Here is a 14,315-nt window from a genome sequence, read left to right on the forward strand (position 1 = left end):
TGGCCCTGAAGTGCAAGTCAAAACAACATTTTACAAAACACCACATCATAACTATAAACTACATCTCTATAAACTACATCTCTACATCTCTATAAACTACATCACTCCACCACGACTCCTTCACACCGCAGTGCGTGGTGGAGTCACAAACTCTGCAACATTTACGTGTCTGCACCACCAAACAAACCCAATGTAAAGTGATTGAGGCTCCTTTGTCGTGGTGCACACACGCATTTCTACAACGTCCAGCAGGGAGCTTTTATTCTATAAAACGTTTTTAAAATCTACTTTATAGCTTGTAGTAACTAGCATTGTGTTTAATCAACAAACTCTCACTCCATAAACGTCCAGGAGCGACGTTTGGTCAGGGTCCCGTGGCGTGCAGTTGTGACGCTCCTAGGCTCCTTCAGCTTCATAAAGGGACGCAAATAGCTTTCAACTGATTGCAATGTATTCCTATCTGCGGCGGGATTTGACGCTCATGGAAGCACGGCATTCGTTTGTGTCGGCTGGCCTTAAAGGCAATTTGAGCATCCATTCCCATTGGATAACGGAGAATTGTACAACCGGAAGTAAGTATTCCCCTTACTGTCGATTGATTTTACAGTGATATCTGCACTACTCATCACCTGAAAAACACCAGATTATCCTTGTTAATTACACAAGATTGATTGGTTTAAATTGTGTGCAATGCTTTTGTATTTTTCCCCTTCGATTCGGAGAAACAAATATTTTTTCGGAGTAAAGGATGGCAGAAGAAACTACACTACCCAGAATCCCCAGCTATCGTTTAGGACTACACCATGTGCTCTGTTTGACAAGCCCCGTGATTAGTTCTCAAGCTCTGTGATTGGTTGACCTCCAACTGCATTCAATTCATTCAAATGGCTGGCGTCTATGTCACGTGATCTTCAAATGTCTCCCTACAGAAAAACAAAACATGGCCGAACTTCGTTTTATTCTCGGTGTAAAATGCCTATTTTAAAGTTAGTTTCGCCATTAAAAGGCGTTTTGATGTCATCTGATGCGAGAAATATTAGTTGTTATTTCAGATTATGTGTGCAGTGGATGTACATGATCTTTAGTTTGCTAGTTATTACGAAGATTACTTCAGGAAATGGTGCCCATACAACGTTTTCATTGTTACCAAGGTGGTTGCTAGGGACGCTGCTATCAATATTATTTATGTTATGTTGTGTAACTGTTTAATGGTGTTATCTTTATTGCGACCCCCTTCCCCGTCAATGTATAGTGTTGGTCCACAGCGCAAACGTATTAGTTTACAAAATCCGCATCTAAAATTGTGGCATAGATACGTTATTTTCCCCTGTGCAATTCCAGTCTCACATCTCACATCACATCATCATTAACAAATACCGGAAACAGACCGAAAACATTTTTTAAAAATAAAATAATACTTTATTCCGAGTGTGCTTACTTTTCTCTTTGAAAGTCATCACATAACGGCATTGTAATACACGGTTCGGCTGCATTAAATATTACATATCTGCTGTAGTTCTCTATTTATAGAGCCCTGATGAGAAGACTTCTAGACAAACATGAGGAACTGCCGCTAACACTGAAAACGTGACGTGGATCATAAATATATCAGCAATTAAACAACATCTTACATTTCTTTTCACACACTACGTCTCTTTGCAGGATCAACACTAATTCGGCTGACTTTTATATTTGATCTAATTGGTAGATAGGCTGTATTTACACCATAAAGGTGCACAGCTGATAGAAAGGGACACCTGGTGGTTAAAGCATGTTATTGAATTTCATTATTTTTATTATTAGATATGAATAGGATCCCTATAAAGTATATTCATTACTCGTTATTCTCTACTAATAGATAATTAAAGACTGTATATAATGACTATTTTGCACATCCCTTTCAAGATTTCAAGATTTTCTAAGGTTTATTGACATGTCATATTCACAAACGGTGTAGTTATGCAATGAATGAAAAACTTGGGTCGCAGGTTCCTCAATAGTGCGTTACAAGACATTTATCAATATTTGTGCATACCTCCAGCAATTTAACTAGGTTGAAGCACTTATTTTAACTGATATTATACATTATGTATTATACTCTTATAAGATGTATGTAGATATTTCATCTCCGGCCTTGTCAGGTATTGAACAATCAATAAATAAAGAACACAGAATTATTAAATATAAAACACAGAATTTGTGTGATTATACTAAATGATTTACAAATAAACACCACTGCATATTTACAACTGTTACACATGCTGATGTAACGCAAATGTTTCCAACTTGGGATCAATAAAGTATATCTTATCTTAAGATGATCGATGGATACTACCATATTTGCAAAATGTGCCTCTGAACCTTGACAAGTGCATGTTTCAGGCTTATCAATTAACAACAGGAGGGGTCACAGACATAAGACCAGCTGTTAAATAAAGCTCTTCTGACCTTAGCTGTCATGTGGGTATATATTAATGCTACCCATTATGGGCACAAGCAATTTTCACCCATTTATTAATTATATGTTTTAAATGTGAGTGTTTCCTATCCCCTAAACCTCCAGGGATGTACACAGTTTAATACTGGCATCTTCTTATTATGGGAAATACGAAAACGTCTTTTAAAACTACAACTCCCAGTAGAGACGTGCCATAGATAGAGAACATGTTGCGAAACACAATAGCCAGCATGTGTAGTTCTGGGGACGGGGTGGGGGAGGGGGGAGGGGGGAGGGGGGACGGGGTGGACCCGTTCAAATCCAGTTTTGGACAGTCTGCCGTGGTTCCATCAGATTTCAAGTGCTGTTCGACGCTCGGCGTAACCCTCGGAGCACACTCTCCAATCACAGAGCTTGAGGACTATCACAGGGTTTGTCAAGCGAAGCGGAGAGAATACTTAATTTCGGGTGTAATATTCTGTAAAGCAAATGAGCTGCTCCGACCCTCGGTCCTGACGGACTCCAACTTGTGTTTATTAATCAAACAAATAAACACAAGGATAATTATGTGTTATTGTTGAGTAAATGGAGAATTGCACAGGGGAAAATAACGTATCTAGCAGCGTCCCTATGGCAACCACCTTGGTAACAATGAAAATGTTGTATGGACACAATTTCCTGAAGTAATCTTCGTAATAACTAGCAAACTAAAGATCATGTACATCCACTGCACACATAATCTGAAATAACAACTCATATTTCTCGCATCAAATGACATCAAAACGCATTTTAATGGTCAAACTAACTGTCGTGGCTTCCTTCCTTGTTTTTCCATCAAGCCACTAGACGCCTTAAACAGACAGTTTTAACTCGTTTCTTTCCTTAAATTACTCACAGTTTGAAGTGTTGCTTGGCCTCCGATGGTTTAGAAGATGTTACGATGTGTTTGCTCAAAATAAAATAACAAACTTTTGCACATGCAACAAAGAAAAATAGGCCTTTACAATATTCAAAAGAAATAGGCAAAACTCAAATGAAACAAACAACTTAGGTATTCTTTCTTTCGTGATAATGCTTATAACTTCACAACTTAAATGGTACTTGTACGGTTTGTATCTATTTGTACGGTACGAGTACGTTACGTAACGGTTAAAAACTGTTCCTCGACGGCGTCTCTCAACAGGTTGCCCATCACTGTGGCTTTAGCACAGGCGCCGTGGGAATTGTAGTCCTTTATAGTGCGTTGACTACAGACGTCACAATTAGGTGGCCTTTCTTATCAAATCAAAATACTGGCTCTAACTTTTGGGAGGGATGCCTAAGTTGATTGCAAATTATCAAATTGAATAATTCAATGTATACGACAGCGCCATAGCTAAATGTGTTAAGTGACGTCTAAAGGTGTGTTTTGCTCCGCTCACCGGTCCCTCACAGCGGGCAGAGCTGCAGTTGCTGATCTCTCTCTCTCACGTCCGGTTATACTTCACTCGCGTTTATTTCCAAATCCATCAGAAAGTTGGATAGTTCTAGCTAATGATATGGCTGCTGCCCCTCCCTACACGCAGATCACGCAGACTCAAACCTCATCTTCTGCCCAAATGCGCTCCGCAGCCGTTGCGAGGTTCCGGCGCTAACAGTTCATGAGCGTGCTCCCCCGTCCCCTGTCAACACTCGCGACACATGAGTGGCCAGCCTAAACAACAATAAGCGCTGCTTGGCAACCGTGTGTGGCGGCAAAGTACTTAGACATTTTGACAGGAGAGATTTTGTTTTGCCGGTATTCAACATATTTTACCAGTCTGGTAATTATTTACACTCTAAGAAGAGTCCTACACAACAGACATGGCGTCAAAAAGGAGTAATGTGTGGAAATATTTCGACCAGGTTAGTGAGTGCGGTGTAGAGTGCAAACTATGCCAAATTAAACTTATATACATACTACTGTATACCTTGCTATACCGACAACCTCCGTTCCAGCTGAGAGGGCTTTCTCTACAGCTGGCCTGATTGTGAATCGCCTCCGCACATGAAAGCTGTACGGCTGTGCTGTACTGACAGTGTATAGCTGTCAAACTGTGATCACCAGTTCAATACATTTGATTAATTTGACTTGGTTTCTATACTTATTTGAACATTTATTTATTTTTTTCCAAAAGTTATGGAAAAAAGAGGTGGGAAAACTGTTGTTTTTATTTATTTTTGGGGAAAAAAAGTTTTACACAATTTTTTTTTTTATAGGATATGTACATTTCGGTTAACCGGTTAACCGTTTTTTGGGGGTTCGAATATTCGAATATACATTTGCTTTCATATTCCCATCCCTACTGCTTACCACTCCAACAGTACATAACAGCCTAATAATGACAACTTCACCTTCTCTATATCGCCTCGTTCACACAATAAATCAACAATACAAATACAACCACAGATTATATAAGCATTTAGTTCAAATGCGATTTAAAATGCTCACAGGTTTTACACCTCTTATGAAATGTAGACTGCATTTATAGATCGTTGGCTACTGAGAGAAATGCAAAATACACCGCATGTAGTAGTAGGCTACTACGACACAAACCTCCGCTGTGGATTTTCAAAACAAAATATAGTAAAACTATGGTCGCAGGCCCAAGTTTAAGTCTCTGGCACTGTTATTTTGGTGGTCGCGGGCTGAAAAGTTTGGGAACCCCTGTACTAAGCTACAATTCTGAGGTTTGTGTACTTTACGAGAGTATATCCATTTTATGCTACTTTTTACTTTTGCCCCACCACAATTCAGAGGTAAATATTGTACTTTTACTCCGCTACATGTATGAATTACATTAAGTTACCTTGCAGATTTGGATTAAGGAGAACATAATCAACACTTAAATAAGTATTTTGTCTGGACCTGGACTAAATTCACAAACTACACTAAAGTAAATACAAATTACTTCAAGGATAAACATATTTTTGCATAAAAAAATTAAATCTGCATCATAAGGACTTTTGCTTTTGGTATAACTATATTTTGATGCTAATACTTTTCTACTTTTACTTGAGGAACATTTGTAATGCAGGACTTTTACTGTAACATAGTATTCCTACACTCTGGTGTTTGAATACTTCTTCTTCCACCTCTGGATATGACTTATGAATGAGATGAATATAAGAGAGCCTCACCACACACCATTAGTCCACCGTCACTTTGGTCCTAGCGTCCACTGTGAAGAGTTCCGTCAGGCAGCAGATATTTGGTGGATGAGAACTGACCTTTCTTTGAGGTCCCCTCGTCCCTCCATGCCCAACATTGTCTACAAGTTTCAGTTTGACCCTTCAACATCTTGAGGACTTTATGGAGAATAGATGTATTATTACTGAGAGCTTGGGGACCATAGTGGGGGCTTCTCCTCAATGTAAAGGAATATCTTAATGAGCATTGTAAGAATCAAAGAATCAAAGAAACTTGCAGGTAACCGACGTGATGTCTGCAGTGCTTGAATTAGAATAAAAAAGGTGCCAGTACTCTAAATCAGCAACAAGTATTTGGCACAAAGCCATAGTATATCCTATAATGCTGGTGGGTTTGTCTCTTTACTGTATATTTTAGAAAGGCTCACAGTACTTAAACAAAATCACTCAGGGTGCATCTGAGATTAGAGGGGGTGCAGTGGTAAAGTGCTATTTTTATAAGTGGGGAGTGGACCTGACACCCTCTAGTCTAGGGGGGCCCGGGGGCATGCTCCCCCGGGAACATTTTTTTTAAAATATTGAAGTTAGATGCATCAATCTGGTGCACTTTGAGAGCAAAATGAAGAGATATATGGATACCTCTCAACATCCATAATGAAACAACTGTAAACAGATTTACTTTTTCTTTATGGATATAAAAGAAAGTAAAGCTTGACTCCTACTGGCTGGTTAAATGACTCCTCGTCCCTGAGGCCACTACCAGTTTTTTGTGCCATTTTGCTGGATTTATTTGTCAGTAGCGTTGCTGCACAAAGTGATAGCCCTCTAGTTTAAATCTACTACCCCAAAAGAAACATATGGAGATGGGTTACTATTTAAAAAAAATTGCAAATCTATTTGGGAACAGTGGGGCCGGGCCTCAAATCCTATAGGGGGGTCCGGGGGCATGCTCCCCCGGTGAGATTTTTTTTTAAATGTTGGACTTAAATGCATCAATCTGGTGCATTTTGAGGGGGAAATAAAGAAACTACACCCATATGAAATAAAAATGTATACATTTAAATAATCATAAAATCATAAGTACATGGCCATAACCAATAACATACAATATCCAATATGAAAAAACATTGAAACTTGTTTATTTATTTGTTTTTGGTTCATTTATAGTTGTGAGTGTGTCTGGGCTCCTGAATCGGCCTCTCCTGTCTCCCTCCTCTCCCCCCTGCTCCTCTTTGAGGCAACAGCAAAGACTAGTTTTAGCTCTCAACAAGTTTATCTTACCTTTTTTCACCTAGTTAACATTTTGTTTGTACTATTCATGCATATTTTACTAATCACTACCCCCTCAAATGGAAATATGTGTTTACATAAATGGTGACCGAACCGTTTGAGACCCACTGAGATAACTTAAACTAAGTTAACTATCTAAAGACTCAGAGAGTCATTTACCTCACCAGAGCTGTAGTTTCAGCCTCTCAGTCTGACAGCAAAGGACTCTCCCTCCACCTTGTTGTTGAAACAGCTCCTTATATCCGTTAGCGCAGCTAGCTAGCACCAGATGCTAACAACAATACACGTAACCGGTGCGCGCGCTTTCTCGCTCGCTCGCGCCACACATACACCAACACACACCCTCCCGAGCTTGAATGACACACAGAGACCAATCGAGGGCATTAGTATGATCTGTATGAAAGTGGCAATGTCGGCAGGCCACGTCATGTAGACAGCCAGTCACCCTCTGTGAGGCAGAGTCAGACCCACATTTGCGCTGCGTTGCGTTTACAATATATACGTATATTGCCGGCGGGTGCCGGTACTCAGTAAAATGCCGGTACCACATGGGTAAAAATCAGAAGTGCCGGTACTGCGTACCGGTGAGTACCGGCCCAATTCAAGCACTGGATGTCTGACCCTGAAAGATTGTTGGATCTTGGAGGAGAAGAGGGGATCAAAATGTACGTTATATTTCATCATCAATGCTGAAACACTGCCTCTCTCTTTCCAAGTGTAGACAGGGCAAGCAATACACTTCTTTATCTAAAGATGCAAGACAGCCGTATGATCACTGTCTCTGATTTGAACCTGAAGACTTTCTATCTCCCCGCCATGGCAGAGGACACTGGGCCAGCCTTTCTGTATCTCCTCTCAGCTGTGGGCCCACACTTCTTCACTTCTATGTTTTGGAGAGAAAAAATGTGACACAGGGAGATGTAATACCTCATTCACACCAACGCAACTCCGGTTCAAGCTCCGTGCTGGAGCTTTTCAGGTTCAGAACCGGCTCTTCGGTTTAGCCCCGGCTCTTTTCACACTGCCCAGAGTCCGACTGGTGCTGCGTCATTGCGTCATAGTTTGCGTCATGACGTAACCGTTTGCGTGCCTGCTTCATGAAGCCAAACCGCGCGGAAACCCCTAACAGCTGACATCAACAACAACAACAACAATGGCCGATTGTGCTCCAGCTTCCTCTGCACCTCTTCGGAAGACCAGATTCCCAGTAGGTAGCTGGTCTCTTCAGTGGACCACTGCTGCTTGTTAAGTTTCTCCATCGTTGTGTACAAACTGGATACAATGCTGGCTTTTTGTTGTTGTTCAGGAGTTGATCCCGCCCCTGCCCCTGCCCCCGCCTCGACGTAAGCGTAACGTATGTGGTGCTTTTGCTCTAGCCGGACACTTTTTTGGTGCTTGAAATGAACCGGATTCTGGAGCTAAGAGGCTGCTCCGCTGCGGTGTGAACAGGAAAACCCGGTGCTTTTCAAGCTCCAGCTCCGAACCGGCCCTGAAACACCGTTGGTGTGAATGAGGTATAATTAAAACATGATCACATTTTTTGAACATTAAGACATTTAATAGACTACAATTAAATTCTGATTATCATCTGTTGTTTTTTATCTTGATTATTTCAAAGAGATGTAGACGGAGAGTGAAGTCAGAATAAAGTCTGAACCAACACTCCTGAGCATCACAGAGGAATCTCACTTTGACAGATTTTGATATCAGCAGTTTTAGCATCAACAGCTTCTCTAATACTGAACAATGGGAAGAGTTTCTCAGTGAAAGTGTCTCTGAGAGTGCAGATGGGAGTCATGTGTTCAGGGTCGTAGAAGGACACCTCCCCCCTGTCATAGTCCAGCTGGACTCTGATCCTCTGGAGATTCTTCTCCACTCTGACAGTCTCACCAGCACCATTAGAGTATTTTCCACTGCGATGTGTTAAACACCAGAATCCATATTTTGGTGAGGCACCTATATCTCCCTTCCTGTCAGCTGACTCTTTAGCCAAACCTATATTCCAATCAGGATGATCTCCCACCTCCACCTCCCAGCTGTGTTTCCCTGAGCTGAAGCCCTCAGAGCCCAGAACAGTAGCATAGTGAGTGAATCTCTCTGGATTATCAGGAAGCTGCTGATCTTTGTCTCCATGTCTCACACTGGTCAGATCATCAGACAGATAGAGACTGCTGGCTGCAGTGTTTGGGTCCAGAATGACAGGACTGAAGTGGACCTGCTCCTTCATCTTCTCCCAGACTCTGAAGGACAGGTTGCCCAGGTGTTTGGCCACATCTGTCAGCGCTCCTGAGAGCAGCTGTGGGTCTGACAGTGAGCTCTGGACTCTGGCTCTGCTCTGAGTGGCTTTATAACTGCTGAGGAAGGGCCCGTTGTCTTTCTGCAGCTCTTCTTCAACAGCAGAGATACTGTGTGACAGAGAGGAGATGTGCTCCTGAATGCTCTTCAAAAGCAAGTACCGGTCAAGGCTGCAGCCAGAGTATGATCTGCGTTTATTCCTGTGTGCATCAAAGACGCAGACTCATTGTTCCCACTAAAGTAGGGGTGAGTGTAATAAGGAGGCAAAGTTGACGTTCAGTGTGTTACCGGGAGCATATAAGGATTTATCCACCATGTTGAAAATGTTAAAAAAAAAAATGTCTTGAGAACACGGCGTGCAGAAATATTATAGGCTACGGGTCGTGCTGCAGCTAGATGTGCCTGTCCTCTGTAAGAAGGTGTCGGCGACTGACATGCAAAGAAGAACGGCTGTCCACAGGCTGTTCCAACTTTAACAACTGTATTAACTTCTAGGGTAGTGAATTGAACATGCAATTGTAATTGGGTGTGTGGTATATTTTCATGCACGGACACGCATGTTCCACAACACACAAACTGAACAACACTCAATTTTCCGATCGCTACCAGCGTCCTTGCGATCTTGTTATAATAACAAGTGCAAGTTACTGATGCAATATGGTTGAGACCATTCGGGCTTATTCTAGAGGGGTGCAAGGAATAGTCCAAGTAGTGGGGGAGTTTTATACAATGTGTTTAAAACATCAAAATAAAAAGGTTTAAAAAAGTTATTGTTTAATGTTTTAAGGAGGTGACGCTACTCAGCCAATCAAATCGGTGCGGTCAGCACGATAGATTCAAACACAGAGACACGACAAGAGGAGAGAAACAGTCGGAGTAATTTCAAATGGCGGAAGGTAGACAGCGAAAACAGAGCATTTAATTACATTTTCTCTTACTGGACCTCTTTGAAATGCAATTGAATGCCCCTGCATTATAGCAACAACAACAATAATAATAATAATAATAATAACAGCAATAATAATTGGGAGGGGTGGCAAGGCTGTTCTTTTGTTCTCTGAGGGGAGGCTCACCTACCCACACTTTGAAAACCCCTGATCTAGTTGTTTTTGAAACAACAATGCATGTTTAGTTCAAGTCTTACATATATTTAGAATGTATAAATAGGAGAGTAAAAGGTTTTTAAAAACTGGATTTTCAGGAAACGAAAGTTAAATGTATTTAGCCTCAAATTCTTTAAAGAAAATACAGATTTCTCATTATCTTAGTTTGTGTTTTCAGCCTCTAAACATAAATAACATGTCTCCTGAAAATACTGTTAAATCACTTTATGTAGTGTTATTGTAGCAGTAACTTGAGTGCACACAAAACAAAGTTAAACAATATTAGACACAGAGCCAGAGCACTGAGAGAGAGAGAGTAGTTCAGACATGCATGTTGTTAGACAGGAACACTTTCCATAAACCTTCAACGTGACGAGGAGCTCCAATGAAATGCTCAGATCAAATACCTCTGAACCTCTGTGTGAACTTTGTCTTTGATCCACACACTGCACAACAGTCATTGTACGGCCTGTCACTCACTCAACATAATCCATCTTCCAGCTCTGAGACTAAAGCTGCGCAGCCTGTTGATCTGCTTCACAACAGCTTTCCACTGTACAACATGAATGATCATCTCTGAGTCCAGACGCTTTTCAACTTTATAACTACAACGTGTAAAGAGATACAGACTGCAGGTATTCAACATGTACAGAAGCATTTACTGATTTACTGATGCATCTCTGCAGAGGAAATACAAGAGTTGTTGAGGTACATGAATATATGGGACCACTGCTCCTGGGACTCGGATGGGTTAAAAGCAAAGAACACATTTCACTGTGTGTGCTGTGTGCTCTGCATGTGTGACCATTAAAGAGGGGTTCATCCCTCCCATTCTACCTACCTACCTCCTACTTCCCTACCTACCTACCTACCTACCTACCTACCTACCTACCTACCTACCTACCTACCTAGAGATATGTTGAAGAAAGAGGTTAAATACATTATTTTTATTTTAAATCTCATCTTTCTTGGTGTTTTATATCGTCAAAAGCTCAAAAAATACATTCAAGAAGGAAATGGTTGTTGTATTTGAGTCAAAGTAGGGTGGAACATATCAACAGGCTGTTCAGTCAAACCAGTTTGACATCATCAGCTGTCACATGATTTTCCTTCAACTTTTATCCTGCCTCACATCTTCATGTTCCTTTCAAATAAAATCTACTGATATTGTTAAAGAAATACATTATTAATAAACACAAGTTATTATTAAAGATATCAAGAAATAAAACAGATGTGTCCATATATTATAAAGGTATCCATTCATCATGATCTAACATATCCTTGAAATCATAGATGTATAATCTTGCTTTATTCCTGGATGACATGATGTTTAAATAACTCATGTATTTAACATTAGTGTTATGTGCTCCCCTCTTGTGACCTAATCACTCAAAATCAATGCTGGGTCAAAGAACTACACTGGCTGCATAGGACACACCTCTTTTTATTGCAATTTAATATTTTAAATATTTTATATTAATAATTTGATGGAAAAATTAGCTTATTTCTTCAATAACTTCCAGGTCATGTGACCGATTCACCCAAAATCAGCGCTGGGTCAAAGAAATACTCTGGCTGAATAGGACACACCTCTTTTTATTCCATTTTAATACTCCCATATATTTTTATATTCATATTTGTATGGGAAAGTGAGCATATTGATCAATACCTTCCAGGTCATGTGACCTAATCACTCAAAATCAATGCTGGGTTAAAGAACTACACTTACTGCATAGGACACACCTCTGTTTATTGCATTTTAATACTCTAAATATTTTTATATTAATATTTTTATTGGAAAATGAGCATATTGCTTCAACACCTTCCAGGTCAAGTGACCAAATCACTCACAATCAATGCTGCCTGGGTAAAATAACTACACTTGCTACATAGGACACACCTATTGTTATTGTATTTTAATATTCTAAATATCTTTATATTAATATTTTGATGCAAAAATGATATTTTAAATAATAAAACAATCCCACCACCAAAGGTATCTACAAGAGAAGAGGGAATTCTCTCCACAAAATTTGAATGCCCACGTGGAGAATGGAAATGTCATGCGGCTGCATTAGCCATCTTTGCCATCCACAATTTCAGCTGCACTGACACCCCCTGTCTCTGGAAGAAGCCAAGCTATTTCCTCCAACCAATAGCTCATTTAACCCGCTTACAAGAGAGCACACCTCCGAAGATCGTGACTGGCTGAGGGACAGACTCGGGGGCAGGTTCTCAGGAATTTCTGGGCTTCTCTCCCCCGAGCCAGAAGAGGAACACTGCAGCTTGGAAACCAACACACTCTCACTCCATAATCCAAAACAGGAATCGAACGTGTCCTACCCCCCCCCCCCCCCCCCTTTGGATCACAGGCTCCTCCAACAGTGCAACACAATAAAACAGATACACAGAAAGAAAAGATAGTGCAAATAAATACAAAAAGAAAAATAGTAAAAAGTGAAATAGTGCAATAAGGGTCTATATACAAGTGATTGGAATATGATATACAGTATTAGATCAGTAATTTCTAAGTAGCAGCCGGGTGAATGTTATGGATGTTGTTTTAAAGTTCAGGTGTTTAATAGTCTTATGGCCTGTGGGATGAAGCTGTCCCTGAGTCTGGTGGTTTTGGTCCGGATGCTGCGGTACCGCCTGCCAGACGGCAGCAGACTGCGATGGGGGTCTTTTATAATCCTGAGGGCTTTTTTAAAGTTAATCTGGTATTTTTACTCCATTACATTTATTTTAGTTACTTTACAGATTTGGATTAATGATGTTAAATATAAATAACCCTTAAACCAGACTTTAGTTACACCTGAGTAAAATTCAGTGAAGGTGATTGTCAAGTGCCAACAATCAGGCGAGATATTTGGTAGTAGGTTTTTTGTGACTCTAGCCAGTTTATTTAATCCCTAGTTTTTTCCATCAACCTTTTTGTAACATATGGTGTCAGAAGGGGGATGGCCAGTCGCAAAAATGGTCCTTAGGTGCTTTTATTAACAGCCCACAATGCTGAAAAACGCAAAGTAACAAGGATTTACATCAAGAAAACAAAACCTCAATATATGTATAGGTCGAGGACATACAACTCTCCGCTATACAGCCTCCGTCAGACTAACTCCCAAATCACTTGTGGCCAGGGATTTAAACATGTTAAGCCCCTCCCCATAGGACAATCCACTATTTATACCCCTAACCAATGTCATTCTAATCTACAAACACATTCACAATGGGAGGCAAATTACCCAAACACAACAAATCAAATAGGTCAACATATTCTATCTTTCTGACCACAGAAGCCTTAAACAATAACATTTTGTGAAACACTGGGGGATGAAGAGGAGGACTGCTTTTTAAAAACACTGAACTTCTGCCAAAAGGGACTTAACGAAACACTGCTATCTGCAGCTAACGCGGATCACATGAGGAGAAGAAAGGACGGATTACTGTTTTCAAAGTTCAGGGAGTCTGTTCGTGCACTGCTGCAAAAACACTGACTATAAAAAAACGTATATTTTCTTTTTTTTATTCGTTATTTGGAGTCACATAGTATTTATATCACAGTTTGCACAATCATCATCTTCCTTGTTTTTATTCTTCCCAAATATACTGTCCCATTCATAAATCTGGTATTTCATTAAATAGAGTCTCATATACGTAGGTGCAAAACCCTCGGCAGGACATACATTTTTAATGATTAAATAACAAAATGTGGCTTTAAATTAAATGTGTGTAAATGTAAAAGTCTGTTGAAACTTTCCTCCTCTCTGAAATAAGTTATTCACTCCGCATGTTCTCTGTTTTCTAGAGAACTATTACATGTATTCCCTCCCAGCTGTCTGTTGTTTTGACCACTGCTCTTTTTGAAGTTTCACTGATAACGGCTTGTATTTTCTCCGTGATGTTTTATTTTTATGTAATTATTTGATTATAAAATAATATTTTGATAAAAACTCCTGCTGGTTTGTGTTCATGTGTGGCGTGATGTTCCTGTTGGCAACACAAGGGGGCGCTCAACGTCA

General features: G+C 40.3%; 1 protein-coding gene across 1 annotated transcript; it reads right to left on the minus strand.

Moving 5' to 3' along the window:
- Positions 1–8,046: 8,046 nt before the first annotated feature.
- On the minus strand, positions 8,047–11,433 carry LOC307027830 (nuclear factor 7, ovary-like; the record flags this gene model as incomplete). Its single annotated transcript, XM_079696180.1, has 2 exons — positions 8,047–9,390; positions 11,426–11,433. 2 exons carry the CDS (start codon positions 11,431–11,433, stop codon positions 8,568–8,570), a joined length of 831 nt encoding a protein of 276 aa, XP_079552306.1. The 3' UTR covers positions 8,047–8,567.
- Between the last annotated feature and the right edge of the window lie 2,882 nt (positions 11,434–14,315).

This window comes from Notothenia rossii, assembly GCF_949606895.1.
Source record: "Notothenia rossii genome assembly, contig: scaffold_61, whole genome shotgun sequence".
In the NCBI taxonomy this organism is placed as follows: domain Eukaryota; kingdom Metazoa; phylum Chordata; class Actinopteri; order Perciformes; family Nototheniidae; genus Notothenia; species Notothenia rossii.